Here is a 23,956-nt window from a genome sequence, read left to right as displayed (position 1 = left end):
ATGAATAGTTTTATGAACAATTGCTTTTTCACATATGCACCAAGAGACTAAGTATGAGGGTTAATAGTTAAGAGAATATTATTTATAGTCCAACAGATTTGGTTTATATTCCAATTGTGCTACTTATTAGATGAGTGACTTTGGAAAAGATACTAAATTGTTTGGACCTCAGTCAGATTCATCACCTGAAGACAATACTGCATGGAATTTTCCCCTTAAAATTAAATGGGACACTTGTGCCTGATCCACAGTATTAAAACAATAATCATTTATATTATTAGATGATGTACTATCTATTACCATAACTGTTTTGACTCCTTATGGGATCATGTCATGAGATAAGATCTTTTTGGGAAATGCTAATCTTTAAGATGATTAGGGTCAGATGCTGCCTTGCAGGTAGAGTCACGTGTCTACATAAGCATCAACACTCCCTCCCCTCAATCACTGCACATGATCCAATGGAATGAACTGTTTCTTCTTGTCTATCTCTGATGCCTACAAACAAAGCATGTGGAGGCATAAGTGCCTTTCAACAAAGCAGACTGATAGAGCAGCCTGGTGAGTACCTGCTGGGCCGTGACACAAACTTCACTCTTTCAAACTAACAACAATGAGGTCTCCTATCAGATCAGATATCTAAATGAGTTGAGGAAGATAGCACCCCACAGGATCCCTGGTTCCTGTATGCAGGGGCCCTTTCAGCCCTCAGAGCGCCACTTATGAGTCTTGGTCCTTAAAATCAAGAGTTTGGAGGGAAAGCTTTCTGCAAGGGTTCTGATTAAAAAAGAGATGCTATAGTCGATTTGGTTTATTGAGGAGGGTTTATTAAAGTGAAGGCAAGGTTTTGGCCAACAACAAGGAATGAGGCAATATACCAAGACAAGTAACAGCAGGAGACTGAAGGAACTCTTTCCTGAGTTCAAAAATGTAGTACAGTAGTAGTGGAAGAGGGCTATCAGAAGTTATGTCTTAGGGGGACACAGTTACATTGCAATGGCCCTGAAAGGAGGGCGCCAGGCAAACATACTTTCCTTCTACCCTCTGACCTCTGCGGGTGCATCCCACTGGCTGAATTCAGTGAGAAGCCAGAGAGCAAGGGAGCCTATTGATGCAGCCCAGAAAGGTCAGCGTGCCAGCCACAGGGTGTGGGAAAGAGGGTGGAGAATAGATACGGGGGTGGGTGACAGAGGCTATATGCTGTGAGGAAGGATAGATTGGCCAGTAGTTCTGAGGTGGACACTACATACTAATAAAGAAGGGTCTTTCTAAAAAATCCTAAGGTCAGGGGCTAAACTTAAAGGAATGGGTACTGATTTCCCCCCTCGGTTGTCAGTATTAATGTGAGCTTACATTATAAAAGTACATTAAAATTATTGGACAGTTTAATCAAATACAGTTTTAGCTAACTGAATAAGTAATGTGAAAAATCTTATTCAGGTCAATTTAAGCAATTTTTATTTTACTCACATTACCAACTTGTTTCATACTAGTTGCTATGCAAATTTTCCCTAAAAGGAAGAGAATATACTTACAAAGAAAATGCAAGTGCAAATTGGGCTTGACCATTATCCACAGGGTAAGATAGCTATTCCAAACTAATTATGGTTATTACTACACCTACAGGCCATACTATGAATCAAAGTCAATGAGAGTCTGGAGAAGAGAGGGCTTTCTGGAGTCCATGGTAATGCCTTTGTAACACAAGTCTCTCTGACACCACTCCCTGAGGCCTGTCAGAAACGTGTTCTCTCATGGCCTCCTTCTAACTCACAACCTGGCTAACTGAGTAAGCTACTACACTCTCTACAGAAATACACGGATGCCAGCAATCTTTGATTCTTTTATTCTAGACTCTCAAACTTGCGTTATCTACTCTAGGACTTCAACATTTAAAAGCCCCATGTGTCTTCTATTAGGAATGTTACCTAAATTGAACTTGAGGATGTTCATGCAGATTATGTTTTATTTTTGTTTGTTTGTTTTGTTGGTGTTCTTACATCTTTCTAAGTTATTCAGAGTATTGCGCCAAACTTTATTTTTTTTATTTTTTTATTTTTTGTTCTTTTTTAAAAAAAAATTATTTATTTATTTATTTATTTACATATTTTATTGATTTTGATTTTTTTTTTTGCCCCCTCCCTCACTCCTACACATCCCCTCCCTCCCCAGAGTTTTATGTCCATTGGTTGTACTTATATGCATGTATACAAGTCCTTCGGTTGATCTATTATCTCCCCCAGATTCTCCTCCCCTCCCCGCTGTAATTTGACAAACTGCTTGTTGCTTTACTGTCTCTATATCTATCTTATGGTTCATCAGTTTATATTGATCTTTATTATTGTGCCAAACTTTAGAACTAGATTTATCCAGTTGGATTATATGTGTATGTGCACTCTGATTATTTCAATCTCCCCACTATCTATTCAGTAAAATTATAGCTTGTTTTGATATTATTTTACCTTTCTTTTATCTTCCACTTTTACTGAGGAATTGAAAGAAGCAATGTAAGAGGGTCAGCCATGCAGGTAGACTGCTTTAAATTAAGAAACTCAATATTTTGGTTGCTTCAGTTAGCATTTCACAAGCAATTTTTGTACTGGTATATAAATTTCAAAACCGGGATGCAAGGTCCAATTAAAAATTTATACATTTTGCCAACTCTGGAGATCACAGAGTCCAGTACACCCTCACAAAAGAAGGGTAAGATCAACCACAACGTTCAATAGATTTTTGGAATACTCTATTATTCTATTTTGACAATTATTCCAGCCAATAAAAGGAGATACATTAACATCTTTGGGCTGGCCCTGGCCAGTTTGGCTCAGTGAATAGCGGGTGTGAGCCCACGAGAGTAGTGTCCGGGTTTGATTACAGTAAGGGGTTTGATTACAGTAAGGGGTTTGATTACAGGAAAGGGCAAGAGCCTCGGTTTCAGACTCTGTCCCCAGCCCTGGGAGTGGCAATGGGTGTGTCTCTCTCATACTGATGTTTCTCTCTCTCTGTATTTCTCTTCCACTCTCTCAAAAGAAAAATTGTTTGGCTGACTTCCCTTGAAAACAAAGTATGTTGTAAAGATTTGATAAATTTAGTTTGGGGTTGAATTTGAATTATATCATTAGAAAATATATTTTAAAAATATATGGCATAAGTTACTAAGATTAGTTTTAATTTTGAGAAAAAGAATGCATTAATTTTTATTTCACTCAAAGTTAATCTCCAGTTCTGACCATTATGAGTTTACTTGCTATTACAATAATAAAAGAACAGGTTTTAGATGTATGGGTTATAACCCAACTTGGGTCATTTCACATGTATGAGTGTTGAGTTAAAAATTTAACTTTGGTAGAGTCATGCCTAGTGGTAGGGAAATATTTTGTAAAATATACTTGTAATTAAATTTAGGCTGCTTGTTCCAGGCACTAAAAATCAACTAATGAGCTTGCATATGAGGCAAACTCACATTAGACTGTAAATAGTGGAACATAGCTATAATACTCATTCTCCCATAATGAAGGCTTTTCATTTCAAAAATGTAACAAATGGTTTCCATTATTCCTTGAAGGTCTAACTTTTTCCATAATTTGTTTGTTGCGGCCTATAATCTGTAATGGAGAACCAGAGTACCACACAAAAAAGTTCTAAACAAAGTCTAATATTGTATTGGAAAAGTTTTGTTAAATAAGTAAAACCAAATCATTAATCTGCCTGCCTCAAGATGATGTCTTTCGTTTGCAATAACCACATTCTTTTATAGTTTTTTTCTGTATTGCAGAATGTACATTTTTATTTGGCATGTAAAGTCTTTGTCTAATGATCAAAAGGCTTTTGAATGTACACATAATTATTGCTTAGTACTCTGATATGCATAGTTTACTTAGAATATTTTAATATTATTCATTATTCACTTTAACCATTTTATCTAACAATAGATTTTTGAATGTTAATTTTAGAATGTCATTTTGTATTATTGCTTGCTATTTATCAGATTTATTATACTATAAATACTATCATCTAAAAACATAATCCACCTGCAGTATAGAGTCTATAGTATATGAAAAATACATTATGAATTTTAAACCTGACAAATATGTGATAAACATATCTTTGGGGTGTTAAGTCTGATAATTTTAGCCCTTTTCTCTTATTTAAGCCTAATTTTCTTCTCCCATGGGACCATAAATAAAAATGAATGTCCAATATAAATAAATGCAGATGACATTAAGATGATAATAATATGAGTAGAAAGCAATTCCTAGATGATTTCTAGTTGCATATGAAAACAAAATTAAAAAGATGTTGCACCATTTTTTAAAAAGACAAAATCTATTACTCTGACAATTCCTTATTTGTTCTTTTTCTCTTTTCATTTTAAAGACAAAAATGTATTATACAATTTCCACATCTCAGCTCTTTTGCTGTGTAATACCATGATTACAGTTATTTCTGAATTACATGAAAAGGAGAAGGAGGAAACTAGATAAGTTCAAGAAATGGACTGAAAGGAACATATTTACCACAGGGTAACAGTGACCCAGAGAGAAACAAATCAGAAATAGATGCTATTGGATACCACATTTTTCAAAATAGTCTATAACAATGAGTCTATGAAATATTTGATGCAAAATATAATTAGGGTAAGAAGGAACATTAATAAAATCTTCAGTGTTCAACCGTATTTTTTGGAAAGACCCTAAAGTCAAAATTTTTTATTTGAAAATATTAAAACACACTGTTTTTTTTTTTATTCCTTCTGCCTTTTCTTAGGGATTATAGACACTCGGATACTACAATGGGCCTGCAGGGAACAGCAGCCCAGGAGAACAGGAGGAACATGCCCCTGGTGAAAGTCAGTTCAATGGTGAGTCACTGCAATAGCATGTATTGGGAGAAGGAAAGTGACTTGAAATACAATAATTTCAGTTTAATTTCAATTAAATAATTCCATCCATCTATGTACACAGTTGAACCCTACTTGGTGGTGCAATGGATGCTTTTCTGCTGTGGAAATAATCTCCAACTCTACTATTGCCTGAAAAACAACATTTCCATAGTCCGATATGTGTGACATATAGACATAAAGCCACACATTGACTCTTTAGGGCAAGGCAATTCTGAGGTTTAGTTACTGGTGATCCCAACTACATCCTGTCTTGTTGAGTTAAAAACATTCCAATTATCTGTATTCTGAAAATGATACTGCAGTTAACTTCTGGTCAGAGGCATATATGTTGCAAATATGATCAGAACTACTAATGTTCAATTTTTATACAAATCATACTCTCTTATTTAATTCCATCCACCAATAAAATAATTTGTATCTGTCATTTCCCACATAGATTTTACGGTGGAAGACTAGAGTTGTATACTGAAGTTCCTATGGACTGAAGGAATGGACTATGAGATTAAAAGGACTCCTTTGGAGATACTGTGGAAAGTCAAACTCTGATTTTAAAGTGTTATCATTACTATTATTATTTTACATATTTCTCAAAATGTATGGTGTGAGCTGGGGGAAAGTTGATTTAAAGGGGTTGAGAATGTGTTGTGAGCAGAGAGCTATTTTATAGGACACTTGTGGGGATCAAATAGATGTGCCTATTGAATATGGCTCCTTCATTTCAGCCATTTTCCTATCAAAACCAGTTAGAGAAATGTATATGACTACTAGTAATGCTGACAGTGTCCTAGAGACAAATAAACTTATGAGTTTCATCCATCTATGCACACAGTTGAATCCTTTTGGTTGGGCAATAGATGGCTTTTTTAGATATGCAAGCACAGTACAAAGACTAAATATTTTTCTTTGCTATAATACAATTTTTTGGAGGAGAAAATGTTGCACATTTTATATAATCCAGAACTGTCTCTCTGTTTGAACTGCTAGACTGTTCCTCACTTATACTTCCTAACTTTTACTTTATGTTTAGTTGTTTGTCCTATGGAGCTCTAAGCTCTTAGTTTTTTTGTTTTGTTTTGTTTTGTTTTTTTTTTGTTTTGTTTTTTTTTTGTCTTCTGATAAAGCAAAATTTAAGAATTTAGTTTTCATGGGGTTTAAATAAAAACAAAGCAAAACAAAACAAAAACAACTTAGTCTTCCTGTTACTCTCATCACCCAAATAACCAAAAGGAAGTGAAACTGTGTGCTGACATGTCTCTTATGGCTTCAGTCTGGGCTTCCTTCACTGGGGGTCTTGCCAAGCATTTAACTTCCACCATCTTCTGTGGAGGTGACTCACTGGAATCTGATAGCAAAGGCTTAAAAAAAAAGTGCCATAATAATTGCAAACAAACCCCAGCTCTGGTGAAGGATTGCTTGGTTTACATTCTTGAAGTAGCTGGAAATATTCTTTCTGCATAGTTTAATAAAATAGTAGTTTTCTTCTCTGGAAAACAGCTCCTCTTCCAGATATTCAAGTTCCACCTTATGATACCACCATTTTCCAAGTTATTAAAAGGCTTAGGGTAATCTTTCTTTTTTCCTCTTCCTTATCACCATCCCTCACTCATATTCAATTAACTATTAAGTTCTAAAGTCACTTTCCAAAATTAATTTTCTGCTACTATCTTAATGCAGAATCACTTTTTACTTTTAGTTTAGTAGTGTGACCATAACTTTTATGATTAATTTCAGTCACTCTAAGCAGTTGCTCCATTTTCATCTTTACTCTTATTTGTTTTGTCTTGTGCCTTTAACAAATTTGACATGATTTCATAGTCCATGGAGAGAAACCAAAAAGGAACAAAAAGAAGTTCCTTTGTCAAGTGACCTTATTCACTGCCTTAGAACATTTACCTTATGTATTCTTGGCATTCCTTTTTTTTTTTTTTTTTTTAAATATTGCTTTTAGATAGAGAGGAAGGGAGAGGGAGAGAGTGAGAAACATCAATGTGAGAGAGAAACATTGATCCTGCACACTCACTGCTGGCGATCGAACTGCCAATCAAACCTGAGACCTTTCGGTGCATGGGATGATGCTCAACCACCTGCGCTACACCGGCTTACATATTAGGACTAAAACTTTTGCCTTTTTCCCAGAATTCTTCAATCTGTTATACGACGAAAAGTGGAAATGGATGATAGTGATGTTTGCACAACAATGTGAATATTGCAACTTATCTCTAAACTTAAAAATGATAAATTTTGTTATGCAATTTTATACAATAAAACAATGAAAAATATACTCATAAGTAATATCTTTCAAACAAATCCTAAAGTATTTTGGAATGTCTATCTTCTAAAATGTAAAAGGAATTTAGCATATATAACTACTCTCTGAATGCTCTCCTCTTTTTGATATTACTACTTCCTAGATTTTAGTTCTGACTTTTTAAAACAAATTTAAGAATAGGTATACTTTTTAGAGTTAACAGTTAGTAAATTTATAGAAGAGTTTACCTGTTTCTTTAATCACCATTGTTTTATGCATCCTCATTTTCCCTTTGGGATAAACTTTTCTTTTTGCTGAAGGAATTATTTCTTTTATTGGAAAATCTATGGGTAGTAAACATTCCTAAACTCTGTATGACTGATGATGTCTTTATTTCACCCTCCCTCACACATGATTTAAATAATTTATCCGAGCATGAAATTCCAGTGTGACAATAATATTCCCTCAGCACTTTTCTAACTCTATTATCATCTGGTACCTATAGTCTTGGGAGAATACCAATGTCAGTTTAAGTTTCTAAATCTTCATAAGTACTTTGTATCTTTTCTCTGAATGCTTTAAAAATATTCTGTTTCCCCTGACGTTCTTGCAATTTTTCCTTGACACATTAAGGTCTCTAGTTTTTTGTCTCGTTTTGTGCACACCTATGCATGTAACACTTTACATGCTAAATTTGAAGTCACGGCTTTATTTCCATCAGATATATTCTCAGCCACTATATTCTTTGAATATTGCTTTTTAAATATTTATCTACTATGTTCTAGAAATTATAGTGATATATATTAAACTTAATCAATCTACCCTTGGTATATCATAGGTATTTTTCATATTTTAAAATGTGCATTCTGAGTCAGTTTTTTAATATCTTCCAATGTATTAATTCTCTTTTCAACTGTGTTCAACTTAAAATCTGATTTTAATTTTAATTTTCATGACTAGTTTTCAGTTTAATTTTTCTTGAATCATAGCCTTCAGAATTTAAAATAAAAAATGCTTTAACATACAAATTTTGAACTTAGTTTAAATTGCTTGTTTTTCCTTTTTATTTCACCAGGACTATATTTCCCAATTGTGATTTGTTTACTGCCTCTCTTATTATTAGATTTTCCTCTGCCTTAGAGCTTTATTTTGTGAGTTTGTGGTAAAGTGGAGTCCCACTTTTATGATTCTCCCCTGTGTAGTGGTTTTAGGTTACTTTTCTTTGGGTGCCCTCCGTTCTCCATTAGGTATGTTTCAAGGCTCCTGTACTGTTATGATACTAGATATCTCAAATATGTAATTCTTATTCCTCTGTGTGGCTTTGTCCAGGTAATAGTTGTAGGCAATCTTGGTCCTTGCTATGTAGGCATTGAGCTTTATAAAAGGTGCATATAAAGACTACAATTGCTATTTTTTAACCCTTATTTTCATGAGTTCTTAAAATTGAATCCTGCTTGAATACCTCAATTCATTCATTCTTCTATTAAACTAGGACTTCCACTACTGATTCTTCTACAGCAGTAAAATGACCAGCCAATTTTGCCATTTTTATTAGGCTTTAAGCAAAAAAAAAAAAAAAATCTCTAGAATCAAACTCTTCCTATTAAATGTTTATAGCTTATTTACTTTCCATAGCATTTTTTATAGCTCTGTTGTCTTATTTGAGGACCCTGGTCTGGTTCATGCTGATCAATTTGCAGGTGAGTTCTATGGGAGAGACTGCTGAGCACCTAGTCCATATGCATTCTCTCCTTCCTTATTGAAAGCACCCTGAAAAATGCCCAGCTGAAAAATTATTAAACTTGTATATTATACAAGCATAAATTTTCTAATATAATAAAAATAATATTGATTTTTATCTTTGTGTGGCTTTAAATCTGCTACATATAAATACAAATTTCAGGTGGCCTCATTTCTTTCCTGCTCATTTTAGATAAATCAATATGTAATAGTTACTTTGAGTGACAAAATTCAGTCTCATTTTGGTGATCTAACTGCTCAATCTTATGTGATCATCAAAGCGCCAAACCTAAAGGTGTGTTTCCTGACTTCCCTTAGTCAGATCCAGCTTTAGGGAGCCTGACCACCTTCAGAGAAGGTGAACTGGCTTTTATTTTTCTCCCTCATCTCCTCCCTTTTCCAACTGCTTCAGTCCATCTGGCATCAGAGTCTGGGCAAGGAAAGGGGAAAGCTGACAAAGAACAATCTTATTTGAGGTGTGCGTCTGTTCTTGGAGCCTACCAAGTGTCTAAAGAATCTTTTGACTTTTCAGAGAGCGGTTTTAGAGTCATTTTGCTGTAGGGTCCCCTCCAACTTCTGGCAAAAACCTTTTATAAACCACCAGGCTGACATTACTAATATGATTGAACATCGGACTCCAGGATTTGTATACTTTTGAAGTATTTCTAAGGGGAATCATGCAGTTGCTTTCCAATGTCCCCACCACTGGTTCATACAGCCCAACAGCCACAGCCAGCCACCTTTAGATAACTCATGTACATAACAAACACCATTCCCCTGAGCTTTACAGCTGTGGGAAACCTATACACGCTGGCTGAAAGGTTTCTATGAAGCCCATTTCACTGTGCTTTTCCTTTAATGATGGGGTGGGGCTCAGCATGACCAACAAATCTTTATAAACCTGCTCCCTCATTATCTTTTTTCTCAATACTTTTAATAGTCTCAATGTTACACAAGGAGTCTAAAAATCAATTTTTTACAATTGGATAATCTTATTAATTTTTACTTCTTTTTAAAAATATATATATTTTATTGACTTTTTACAAGAGGAAGAGAGAGGGATAGAGAGTTAGAAACATAGATGAGAGAGAAACATCAATCAGCTGCCTCCTGCACACTCCCCACTGGGGATGTGCCTGCAACCAAGGTACATGCCCTTGATCGAAATCGAACCTGGGACCTTTCAGTCTGCAGGCCAATGCTCTATCCACTGAGCCAAATCGGTTTTGGCTAATCTTTACTTCTTAAGCTAAACTTCCACAGAATATATATCTTGGCATATTTCTTAGGAAATGGAGGTATATTTGGAAATTGCTATTGGAGCTTCTGATCAAGTCCCCCTCCTTTCCTGTCAAACCCTATTTTGTTTAAATTGCCTGGAAAGGGGTTCTGATGGAGCACCAGGCCCAGAATGTGTCAGGAAAAGCACAGTTTTGGCTTTGGCATTCTTGAACTAATGAAATGATGCCAGAAATCATTTGTCTCTAGAACTTTTATCATAAGAAAAAGGACGTTTCCTTCGGTTTTAAGTCACCCGAGCTCTGCTACTAGAAGCTGGAAGGGCTTTCTAATTGATAAGCATACTGACACAGAGAACGGTTAGGAGTTTTACCAAGGTCACTCCTCTGGCCCAGGCCCCTTTCTATGCCCAATTCTGTCCCCGGAAAAAAAGACCTTTATGAATCACATTCTTCTCTATGTTCCCTTGTTGGCTTTCTATTAGGTTTAGTCAATGGGAGGCTGAGTTGAGAGGGTGAGAGGAGAGATAATTGGGTGTGTTTTGTCTGTTCGCTCTAGCTTCTCTAGCAGGGTGGTTTGTGCATCCTCCAACAACTGTTTCTCCTGCTGTGGGCCCTCCCCACAGTGCCAGCTCTCCCCAGGAGCTCTGGATCCACAATCCACTCCTTGTGCCTTCAGTTTAGGCTTTCTACTTTTACTGGTGTCCTGAGTTCAACATCCCTGTTATTCCTTTAACCTTGCCTATACCTTCACTAAAGTACGCATTCTTATAACTTTTGTCATTTTAGCCATCTGGGTAAATTATCTTTTCTGTTGGGTCCCTGACTGATTCTGATGTATAATTATGAGCTGTTGTTGAGGCAGCTCTTCTATTGATAATTTCATATCCAGTTTTCCTTCTTTTGCACCTCACAATACTCCATTCACTTAGTATTCAATGAATGATTAACTTTTATATATTGTGATGTTTTGCCATAAAAATAAAGAAACATAGGCAAATACTTGTCAATGTGGATATATATTTGTTCAGTAGTGTGATTTATCCTAGTAAACAATATACTATAAAAATAATATATTATATACTATTTATCAACATATACCTTTTTATGTATATAACTTGTATTCTCTCAACATTATAAAAGCCACAGCCAATAGGAAAGACAATGCCTTATAATTTACATTGCTACAGAGAAAATTCTTATATCATGTTTAATTCTAACAAAATTGAAAATAACATATGTGAAACCAGTTTTCAGTCAAACTAAAAAGATTCTCATTCTGACATTCTAATAAGAAAACAGTGTTTTTAGTTTTATCTACAAAGTAAAAAAATATATATTAGAAAATATTCTCATTCCATAATATAATTCTATTTATTGTTTGATTCTGGATTCCCAGGCAATAAATTAAAAGAGGATGTATTTTTCTATATGCAATAATAAAATACATGTCCTCTTCCTTTGATCTCTTTTCTTGCTGCTGCTCCTGTGGTATTTGCTGTAATAAATTTGTCTGCTCACTCATTGCCCACACATAAAGAATGAAAAGGCAAGTAGGAGTTCTATCGTTATAATTTCTGAAAATTATTTTTCTGTGTTGTATGTTGTATGAGAATCATGTATGATTCTCACAAATCTTTGTCTTTCAACAAACAGTAAACAGAAGGATAATATAGACATATAGATTATATAGAATTTATATATAGATTATATAGACATAGATTATATAAAAACCTAGCTACTGATCATAGGTAGTCATAATTTAATTTTAAACTTGGAGACAGAAACAATTGCCATGACCTCTTTCTTCTTCCAGGTGAAAATAAAGAAAGTAAACTGTCGTCTTAAGGGGAACACAGATAGAGGGTGCCTATATCTCAGAATTACAATGGGCAGCAGTTAAGGCAATGGCAAGTGTACACTTGGGCTTTCAGAGGATCAGAAAAACCCAACAGGGGTTTCAAAGTTGAAGTGCACTGAACTACTTAGATCTATCAACATCTCACTAGTAAGGGGGGTAAGTTCAAAAAGTTCTACCTCATTTGCTAGATTGTGCTTCAGGAAGGCAGAGATCAGCCACCTAGCAACAGCACAAAAGATTCTGCTGTGACACAGTTAAACTCATGCTGACTGAGCAGGAAGAAAAGCTATGTAGGATCAAGGCAGGGCTGGATAGCCAGCAGTTCCAGTGCCACTTGGGAGCCTGGCTTGGGAAATTGTAAAATTCAGTCTGAGGAATGACTTTTTGTCAGCATTTTTCTGAACCTCGGGTCTCTTAGCATCTCCACTGGGCTCTCTCTCTCTCTCTTTCTCTCTCTCTCTCTCTCCTTCCCTCCCTCTCTCAATCCAGTGCTTTGGAAACACACACACACGCACGCACACACACACACACACACACACACACACACACACACACATCACACATAACCACAAAAGAAAAGAAAAGATGCCATTTCCAGCCAAGGGCCACTCCATTAAAGCTCAGTTGTGCACATGCAAGGAAAACAGGTAAAGTAAAAACTGTGTTGATGAAGAGGGAACATTTCCGACACAGCTATTTGAGGATCAGTGGAGTAGCAGGCTTTTCTGAATTCCCGATCCCTATAAGACAGACAGCTATCTCCTGTTATCTCTTTTAAAGCAAGTCCTTTGGCATTAGACACGGCCCCAGAAATAACCCACACTTTTCTTCCAGGAGGAGAGAACTATCTACTTAACAGTCAGGTCATACCAGAGACTTTGGAAAATATCTGGACCACAAATCCCTGTCAGCAATGACCAGTGAACCGAATCTGGGCCATGCCCTTCCTTGGAGGATGCCCTCCCTGGACGAGGCAACAGGTCATTCAGGAGGCACTTACATCAAATTGTCAAAGCAACGCCGAGCTCAGCTGTGAAAGCCCACGGCTGGCATGGGAAGTCTAAACACAATTTAACAGCTAAGTGTACAAACAGATCACGTGGCTTTCCTTCTGGGAACGGGGCAGAGAAGGCAAATTAGGGTTCAATGTGCTTTCCATTTTCATAACGCTTTTGGCACATGTGATCGGAGAAGAATCCAGCTCTGGGAGGGAGGCTTGGTGAGAGAGGCTGTTTGCTTCATGTTCAATCACATTCCTGCTCTGTCTGGCTTGTTTGGCTCTACGCGAGGCAGAGAGTGTGTAATGCTTTCTGACATCCGGGTAAGAAAACCGAGGGACAGGCACATTAACTTGAGCGACTGCTAAAAGCAGCCAGTTGGCTGTGCCTTTTATTGTAAGAGATGTTATTTGTTTTTAAATATTGCAACTGTTATTAGGATTTTTAAAAAAATGCATTTCTAAGTTATAGAAGCAGTGCTTAAGAGGAAAATGCAGAAACAAAATATAAAACTGCTCTTTCCCCCAAAGCCAATTTCCCTCCACAGAGGTCACTGAACTCCTAACACTTTGAGGTACACACTGCTAGACTTGTTTTCTTTTTTACATGGACACATTTACATACCCCCCCCCCAATATGCATATTATTTTGGAATTTGCACTTTTTACTAGATATTATATATACTTTTCTATGTCAGGATTTATATGTTCCATTTAAAATATGTAATATCACATTTCACTATTTTGAACTTAAAAAAAAATATTTTATTTATTTTTTTACAGAGAAGAAGGGAGAGGGATAGAGTTAGAAACATCAGTGAGAGAGAAACAATGATCAGCTGCCTCCTACACACCTCTCACGGGGGATGTGCATGCAGCCAAGGTACATGCCCTTGACCGAAATCGAACCTGGGACCCTTCAGTCCACAGGCCGACGCTTTATCCACTGAGCCAAACCAGTTAGGGATACACTATTTTGAATTTTTAAGTTTGTTTTCACAATAGTACTGCAAAACACCCAAATTAATCTGTATCTTTCTTTTTATTATGTCAGTCTAATTATATCCCTATAGTCTATGTATAAAAGGGTCAGTGTCTCTACATTTTATAGAATTTATATGAGACTTTTTTTTTTGACAGGCAAAACTAGAATTTCAAAGATTTATTTTGCACTTATTTATTATTAATGAGGCTTGAATTTTTTTCAGACATGTTGACAACCTTGTCTAGTTATCTATAGTATAAATTCCATTGCTTTGAGAGGATACTATATATGTATACCTATATGTACATGTGGGTATACATATAGGTATACATATATAACAGCTAAGATATAATAGCTAATCTTTGTCTGTAGTATATATGTATATCTTTTTTGTAACCTGTATGCTTCTTAACATTTTTGTTTATGGCATTTTCACCATAATGCAGTATTAAAAACCACCCATATGGTCAACTTATATATTTTCTTATGGCTACTAATAAACTTATAAATGACTTCTGCACTTCAATATTTAAAAATATTTCTCATTCTATATTTCCTCCCAGAATTTTTTGTTTATATCTTTAATAAATCTGGAATAAATTCCTGTGTATAGTATCAATAATAATTTATATTGTATTTTTAAAAAATTAGAAACAGAATGCTTTATTTCATGATAAATAGTATGGAATAGAGAAAAAGTTTTCCCTCAATATTCAAAGGTACATGACTTGTGGGAAATAATTTGTATTTTAAATAAATGTCTAACAATTACTCTAATATCAGTTATTACAAAATCTAGCCCATTTTCATGAACTTGACATGTTACCTATAATATTTAATACTAATTTCACCTGTTTGTAGACTCTTCACTCTATTCCAATAATCTGTTTATTTCTATCACAGCACTGCATTGTTTATTACCATTGTGTTATAGCAAGCTTTGGTGCCACGTAGAGCAAATATCAATCCTTAATTTTTTTTCTTTAAATATTATGTTTATTTTCTAGGTGAACATTACAATTCATTGGTCTATTTCAAAAAACAAACCAAAACCAGAAACATTAAAAAGGCTCTTTGGTTAATTGTCATTTGTACACTATTGCATTTTGCTGCTTCTCGAAAGAAAGTTCATCCATTAAATCTGGTCTTTGAATATTTTCACCTTCATTTGAGCTTTTAGTTTTCTTTATATGGATCTTAAACATTACTGTTAAGTAAACATTACTGTTAAGTGTAGCTTTGTTTATCTATACTAATAAAAGGGTAATGTGCTAATTAGACTGAATAGACCAAACAACATTCCAAACGTTCTTCCTGACAAAGCGGGGGCCTGTGTCTGGCCTGGGAGGAAGCCTCCCAGAGTCTGTAATGTTCGACTGCAGTCTGCCAGGGAGAGGGAAGCCTGAGTCCCGAGTGTGGAGGCAGAGGCGGTTAGGGGCAATCAGGCAGGCAGGCAAGTAATTAGGAGCCAGTGGTCCCAGATTGTGCGATTGGGCCTAAACTGGCGTTCAGACATCCCTCCAGGGGTTCTGGATTGGAGAGGGTGCAGGCCAGGCTGAGGGATCCCCCCACCGCTGTGGATGAATTTCATGCACTGGGCCTCTAGTATTGTAATAATTGCTGCTGTTTCAGAATAGAACTCTGTTCCAATTATCTCCTTCAATTATTATGCTAATGGTAAAAGGGAAACTTACCTAGTGTTGCATATTTATTTTGTATCCATCTACCATGCTGAACCCTTTTATCATAGTAATAGTGATATAGTTAATTTGCTTGAATTTCCTGCCTGTGAATATCTACAATACTATCAGTGTTTCTTCTTTTTCAATATGTTTTTATCCTTACTTCTTTTTCTTGATCCTTTGGCTGAAACATCTCGAGTGAATATAATTCCAGTGATAACAGACTTTTATTTTTAATTTGGATTTAAGGGAAAATGCTTTCAATTTTTTAAAAAAGATATCACATTAAAATTTTGGGAAGAGAGGGACTATATATTTGACTTTTAAAATTTCTACTATGTCCTTCAATCTGCTAAACTTTAAAATCTCTTTCTGGGGGCAATGTTGGTAATTTATATTTTCCCATAAAATTGTTTCTACCATGTGTTGGGTTTGGAAAAGAAAAAATACACCTACATAGACTTTCAAGCTTACTACATTAAATATATTTAAATGCACTCTTTACATTGACCTTTTGAAACCTTAAAATGGTTTTCATTTATGAAAAACTCGTGTTATTATGAATATATTTGTTAGTTCTTAGCAGTGAGTACTATGTTTGAAAAAATAACAGAGGCCACGATCTTAAATTTTGATGATTTGTTCTGTGTTCCACCTAGTTAAGAACTATTTTTTGTTGCTATAGAAATGATTTCTGTAATGTTAAAAAAGAAACTGGCAAATACATTACTAATGCTTCCCACTTAGATGCAACATATAAAAAATGCTCCTTTAAACAAAACAATTATACATTTCAGCAATACCAGAACCCTGTTTAAGTCAAAGCTCCATTATGACAGATATTGTTTTCTCAGTGAATGGCCATTTCCCTAGTCCCCCTCAGAAAAAGGTTAAATGATTTATTCAAAGTCATGGGGTTAGTAAGTGCTCATACTCAAAGCCAGGTATTAGTATTGGCTATTAAAGGTATGAAAAACATGGCCAGTATTTTCTATGACAATTGTCTTTTAAAATTATTACCCACACATTCTCCAAAAGAGTTTTTGAAAAACTTTGTAGTTACTTTAATATTAAGTAAAAATTAAAAAAATTATCTCAACATTAAGCAGTTGCAAAGGATTCACTCTCCAGGCTACTGCAAATAAAACTCTTACACTTTTAAATGTAAACATTGAAATGTAAATACCGTGGTTATTGAATACACATTATCTTCCAATCCATAATACATAAAGTAGTTTGTCTTTAGTATTTAGAAATATTGTTCCTTTTATTCCTTAAACTAATGTTTTGATTTTCCTTACAAAAAGATTTCTGTTTTAAGTTATTTTATACTTTAAAGCCATGGATTATGTTTTTCTGCAATAAAAAAGGACAATAATTTATTTTTAAATTTTCAATTACCATAATTGTCCAAATTTACCTTTACAAATATAGCTACTAAAATTTGAGTAAAACAAACTTTGTTAGTCACAAAAATAAAATTTTATTGGAAATGTAATTCTTAGTAGGATAGACAGGAATATTTTCATAAAACTTTTTAAAAATTGAAGTAGCTTTCAATAAAACTCATACTTCTTTTAAAATAACAAGGTAACAGGAGCACAGAGAATCCCAGAAAGAAGCCATTCTCTCTGGTTGATCTGGCAAAGTTTTCCCAGAGAAAATGTCATCCACATAGGATCTATAAAGATTAAAAAACATTCTTTGGTCAAAGAAGGTAGATAAAGAAGACTCTAGGCAGAAGGAACAGTGTGTGCAAATCTTGAAAAAAGGTAAAAATATAACCTGTCGAGGCATCAGGTATTTTTGAACATGATAAATTTGTGATGCCTATCAGATATCAAAATAAAATCTGAATGAAACTTGGGGTCTTATTAGCAATTGAATTTAAGAATGTAAATGTTAGTGGATAGGTTTGGGCTGCTGATAAATTGTATTCAAAGTTTAAGCAACCCAAGCTTAGATGTGATCATGTATTAAGTAAGGGTAGGCAGAAGAGAGAATTTCAAACACTGAGAACTGGAGCACTCCAATATTTGAGCCTCAGGGGAAAGAGGAGGAAACAATAAAGGAGAATTCAAAGGGTGGCCGATGGTACTCTAGAAACCAGGGAAAGAGGAAAAAGTGACCGGAGCTCAAATACTGCCACCTTAAGAAGGTGAGCGATGAGAAATTACCATTTTTATTGCCTTTTTAATTCCTGGCTAACGCGCCTTTTTAATATAAGGGCTTCCTAGAAATGATATTTAAAGTGTTCAAGAGTTGTTTTTTTCTTTGTCATCATTCTATATTTTTATTTCTTGTTTTATTAGATTACATTTAGATAAATTGGCTGAGCAAAATCATCTGCTTTTATTATTTTTTCTTTTTACTAAACTACGTGGATATAAGGAAATCACATATAATTATATATGTATTTTTTTAAATTTCACTCTGCTTCCTATTTCTCCCTTTTAGCCTTGCTGACTTGATTTTCTTTTCTTTCTTGAAACCATTTTCCTGCCCTGAATATTAATTTGGAATTTATATTTCATATCTCAGTCTACTTTTTCCTAATGAACATATTGACATACAACATAACATAATAACCAAGCCTCTTTAGCTGAGGGATATTTCCCTCCTCTTGGTCATGCTTTCCATATTCAGTCCTGAAACAAACATGACAAGCCACTGGTGTCTCTCAAGTAATGGGGAAACATGGTTCGCGTAGTAGTTTTTACTCTTGTGGATAATTTTAAACTCCCGGGAACCCAAATGACCTTCTTATAAAGTTTCTTTCTTTTTCTTTTTTTCTTTTTTTCCCCCCTGGTAAAACATGAATGTCCTTTCTCAAGGTGTTTTATTTATTTTTTTAAATATATGTTTTTATTAATTCAGAGAGAGAAATGGAGATGGAAAGAGATATAGAAACATCAATGATGAGAGAGAATAATTAACCTGTTGCCCCTGCCCCACCACTACGGGAGACTGAGCCCGCCGCGTGGGCATGTGCCCTGACCGGGATTTGAACCATGACCTCTGGTTCATAGGTCAATGCTCAACCACTGAGCCACACCAGCCAGGCTCTCAAGAAGAAATCCAAAGGTTTTTGTGGTCGGCTTCCTCAGGTGACCGGCAAACTCTTACATTCACAATGACCTGGATGAGAGGTGGGCTTGATCTGTTGTCCTTACTTCTTTTGATGATAAAGGCAATAAATTCTCACCCAGGAATTAAAGAGTAGGGCCTGATATAAAGCCAGCACCTTTTCACAGTGCCCTCTATTTCCTCTAAACTCTGCATTCTCGCCATGGCCGGTGGCTTTGCAGCATCGCACCATAGATGGAAAGGTTGCGGGTTTGATTCTCAGTCTGGGCTCAAACCTAGGCTGCAGGTTTATATGGGAGACAACTGGTCAATGTTTTCCTCTCTATATAAAAATCAATAAACATATTTTCAGGTAAGGATTAAAAAATTAAAAACTCTGTATTCTAAAGCTGTCTTTGTTTAACCTTAAATTCAAAAATAAATACCTGTATGTGACAAATGACGTGGACACTAAATTTACTTGGGAATGAATTTGACACTGTGTAAGTAGAAATAATTTGCATGATTATTTGGCATTTCAGTAAAACATGCTATGATTAAAGAATTGTGCAGAATAAGTCAAATGTTGGATACTGCAAGATTTTTTTGTGAAGCAAATATTTAAGAACTAAACAATCATTAGTAGGGTAAATGGGATTAATTCAATGATGAAAAACCAATGAATAAGTAGTATACTACATGGCATAAAAAAGAAAGATAAAATAATATTGATGGCCACCGTTCCTATAATATCTTGTACGTGTCAGGCACTGTACAGTGTTTGACATATGTCAATCCCTTTACACCTCACACCTACACCATGAGGTAGGTGGTGTTATTTTTTCCATTTTACCAAAAAAAGAAGCTGGAACAAAGGCAGGTTAAGGATGTCTCCAAAACTACACAGCCAGTAAGTGGTGGAGTAGAGTTATATATACCAACATAGAAGAAAGGAATGATATTTCATAAAGAGAGAAAAGAATCCCAAAAAGGTAAAAAGTAGATGCATAAAGTGTAATTTGCATTTCTGTAAGAAACAAAGTATGCTTGTATGTGTACATGTGTTTGTGAAAGGGAAAATATAGACCATACTACTAAAGAGAGTATTTTAATGTTGGAATTTCTACTTTCGGTTTGTTACATTATGGTAATTTTTTAAAAATGTGTAAATATATATATATAATTTTTAACTCCCCCCTCCCCCCCTCCCTCCCTCTCCCTCTCTCTCTCTCTCTCTCTCTCTCTCTCTCTATATATATATATATATATATATATATATATATATATATATATATATATGTAAAATCCTATATTACAATGTAAACTTTTTTCAAATGTCACTTTTTATACCTATGTTGTAGATAGCACTAATTCCAAACATTTGTTACTATTGATAACAATTCTAATTATTTAGACTATTTGAAATTTTTTATTTAATTTCAAAAGTAATATATTAAAATATTTAATGAATTTTCTAGTTAATTCCTTTCTACATTTCTGAAAAAAAAAAAAAAAGATTTCCTTTCTTTTGTCCACCCCTCTCTTACATCTTCTCCCCTATTAGAATTTTCTTATTTGAGAGAAACAAGTTTCGACATCACCATCTGTATTTCAATTTTTGAAGTTTAATTAAAACACATGAAGATGTTGCCAAGAACATAAATCTCTTTGCTTGCTAATTTGAGGCTAACTAGAGTGTGGGAGTTTTCTTGTCTTATCTATAAGGATTGAAGAGCACAAAATTTCAATCTTCTTTACTCTAAAACGTTTGTACTAAATGACATTCAGCTAACTTTCAATATTTATTATTTATGACATCATTCTCAGTTTATGTCAAGAGATTTTAGAAATTAATATTATGCATTCCATCTTTCCATCATGTTATATTATGACAAATTAATTTCCATGAAAATGAATACAAGGAAAAGTATAACTTTGTTGAGATGTGAAATAAATTATGTAATAAATTTGAGAGACAAAATACTTTGAGAAACCCACTAATAATTCAGTTTCAATAATGCCAAAACAGTGTCTAAATATAGTTCATCAAATATTGTTATTTTAATTTATAGACGTCTTTGCTTATTTTAGGGATAAACATTTCCTAAAATTTGAGTGTTGCATGAAAGGATATAAGGATTTAAGCAACTACTAATCAGTATCTTCCAGATACTTCTATATGTTTCCGATGACTTGAATATCAATCTGAAATCAGTTCTCTAATAAGCAAAGTAATATGTCCATTGGTCTTCTAGACTAAAAAGTCATAGACAGAAATATAATTGAATGTGCATTATTTCCTTTAGAATATATGAAAGTTTTGCACAATTCCTTAAAGGATGAGAGAAAAAATTTAAGTAATCTTTGATATACAATGTAAATAACTCCCAAAAGAAATCACAGGCCCATTTTTATTTATTTTTGCTTTAAAAATATTTAAAGTATACAAAGATATATCTTATCTGTACCTTTAACTTTAGCTATTCATAAATAGCCACTGCATAAACCAGAAATAGAATTTATTTATGAATTTTATTCTTTGTTGTTAGAAAAAAGAAGTATGAAATTTGAAATACAAAGGAAGAAACACAGACAATTAACCTGAAATAGGATGATACCCACATAAAAATATTTTATAACCTGATATAAATATTAAATACAAGGAGTAATGAGTATTATTAAACTATATATGCCATGTAATATAAAATGCTCAAAGATGTAAAATCATGTTAAATAATTGAAATTTTTTCTGAAAGGCACTGACACATTACTTTTTCTTATTCAGACAGATACACATAAATAATGCCATTATTCACTATTTTTTTTACCTTATTAACCACATTGCTGCTCTATTATATCAGCCTCAAGAAAAATAAGTAAGCCAAGTGCAATAAATGTTAAAAAAAAAAAAATAGACAATGCTACTTACCGACACGTAGGACCACTTTTTTCCACCACACAAGTCCCACCATTTCTGCAATAAGCTATTGGACACTCTAAAAAGAAAGCATCAGAGAATACCAATGTTAATTATAAATATTACTAGAGGCCTGGGGCATGAAATTTGTGCACTTGGGGAGAGGGTCCCTTAGCTCGGATTGCAAGAGGGCACAGGCGAGGCCAAGGGACCCCACAGTTGCATGATTAGGGCCAGAGAGGGACACAGGAGGTTGGCCAGTCAGGGAGGGACTGTTAGAGGGCTCCAGAGCATGTCTGGCCCGTCTAGCTCAATCCTAATCAGCCAGACCAAAGCAGCAAGCTAACCTATTGGGCAGAGCGTCTGCCCCCCAGTGGTCAGTGCATGTCTTTTGAGTGGTTGAATGGCCTTAGCGCGTTATAACATATCATGCTTTGATTGGTGGAACAGATGACTGGATGACCAGACACTTAGCATATTAGGCTTTTGTTATAGAGGATTAGGAAGATGATGGTCATATCACTGTTAGTCATTTCATTAAATGTAATAATTTAAAATCAACTGCTTTCTAGTTACTAAAAGCACATTAATTCTCCAAGGCTTCTTCTCTGTAGCTCTAAACTTACTCCGTGGCTCCTGCTTCTTGGGAGGTGTTCATTCTCTCCACATGTCGGAGTGGTGGGCCAGAGAAGCAGACTTCTCCCCTGGGTTAGGAAATGTAATTTGCTTTTCCAAGGATATATTCACCATCCTGCCTACGCTTACTCCTTCCTGTTTAATGAATTTCAATAAGGAACAAGGTGCTGGAGACAAGAATAAAGAGCTTTACTCCTCAGGCACCAGGTGCATGCTAAACTGAATAGAACAGATTAAAAATTTCCTTCAAAAACAGGAAATCAGCTGGTTTGATTAGAAATAGCTGACCAATATGATGAAGCATATATAGATACAATCCTTGTTAGATAAACCAGTTTATGGCTATTTTTGGTCTTAAGTACAATTTTAGTCTTCCTTAAAAAAGAGGTTTGTTTTATTAAAACACCAGTCAGTGTCTGATATTGCATAGTATCAAAATACACACAGATGCACATTTCCTTTCTGGGGTTATTAATAATTACTTTGAATGTAGTGAGTAACTAGCCTTATATCAGAATGATTCTATGAGAATCTAGATATGTACTCTCTTACACTGAATAATGGAGCACCTTAAAAAGCAGAAAGTGGTATTGGTCAGAATAAAAGTGAATCCTGGTATTTTGGAGAACAGAAGGTTTGCAGATTATCTCTAATGAGTGTTTATAAGCTTCTGCCTTTGAGCCAGGCTCTTTATTCATAAAATGGAAAAACAGTACACAGTATTTTCATCTTCAATTTACTGAAAACAGTTTAGACCAGAGGGTAGATGAAATGGAGAAGGGCATGGGTATGACCAGTTAGAAATGAAAAAGACTAATTATATCTCCAGCAGCGAAGTAGATAGTTCCCAAGACTGGAACTAGGCATCTATGGGGTTGCTTTTAGAATTAGTACATGTCCCCAGGTTCTTTAGCCACACTGATATCTCTCTGCCTTCTACTCCCTTATTTGGTTATTATGACATGTGTCTGGAGGTCCACACCACTCATAACTGACTTTGTAGAACAATCATTCTTTGAAAAATTCAAGTTCAATCCCAAAGTGGTGTATCACTTTGGAAAAACAAGAACTCCTATAAACTGGACAAGTGATCAATTTAAAAACAAAATTAACTTTTTTTTAAAAAAAATGTATTATTTATTTTTAAAAATATATTTTATTGATTTTCCACAGAGAGGAAGAGAGAGGGATAGAGAGCTAGAAACATCGATGAGAGAGAAACATCAACCAGCTGCCTCCTGCACAACCCCTGTGGGCCTGCAACCAATGTACATGCCCTTCACCGGAATCGAACCTGGGACCTTTCAGTCCGCAGACCGATGCTCTAACCACTGAGCCAAAACAGTTTCGGCTAAAAAATGTATTCTTATTGATTTTTTTACAGAGAGGAAGGGAGAGAAATAGAGAATTAGAAACATCAGAGAGAATGTGCCTGCAACCAAGGTACATGCCCTTGACCAGAATCGAACCTGGGACTCTTCATTCCGCAGGCCAACGTGTTATCCACTGAGCCAAACCAGTCAGGACAAAAAAAAAGTAACTTTTAAATTTAAATGTAAATAATTTACAACTAGACACCTTTCTTTGTTGTTGCTATTGTTTCTCCCAATGTGTATAGATACTAAGGGATTGACAGCTATTACGAGGTGGATTGTTGTGAAGGAATTATCATGTGTGTCTCAG

The 23,956-nt window shown here is 34.9% G+C and overlaps 1 protein-coding gene across 1 annotated transcript in view; it reads right to left on the bottom strand.

Moving 5' to 3' along the window:
• Positions 1–23,956, bottom strand: part of MALRD1 (MAM and LDL receptor class A domain containing 1) — a gene marked incomplete at its 5' end in the record, with an annotated part of 553,418 nt that overhangs the window by 80,490 nt on the left and 448,972 nt on the right. The window contains one exon of the mRNA XM_084867858.1: positions 21,650–21,716. Coding sequence (XP_084723984.1) covers positions 21,650–21,716 — 67 coding nt within the window. The remainder of the gene's footprint in view (positions 1–21,649; positions 21,717–23,956) is intronic.

The sequence above is a fragment of the Pipistrellus hanaki genome, assembly GCF_964339955.1.
Source record: "Pipistrellus hanaki genome assembly, chromosome: 1".
NCBI classification, from domain to species: Eukaryota; Metazoa; Chordata; class Mammalia; order Chiroptera; family Vespertilionidae; genus Pipistrellus; species Pipistrellus hanaki.
The sequence above is the reverse complement of the archived record's forward strand: the minus strand, read 5'-3'. Positions and strand labels throughout refer to the sequence as shown.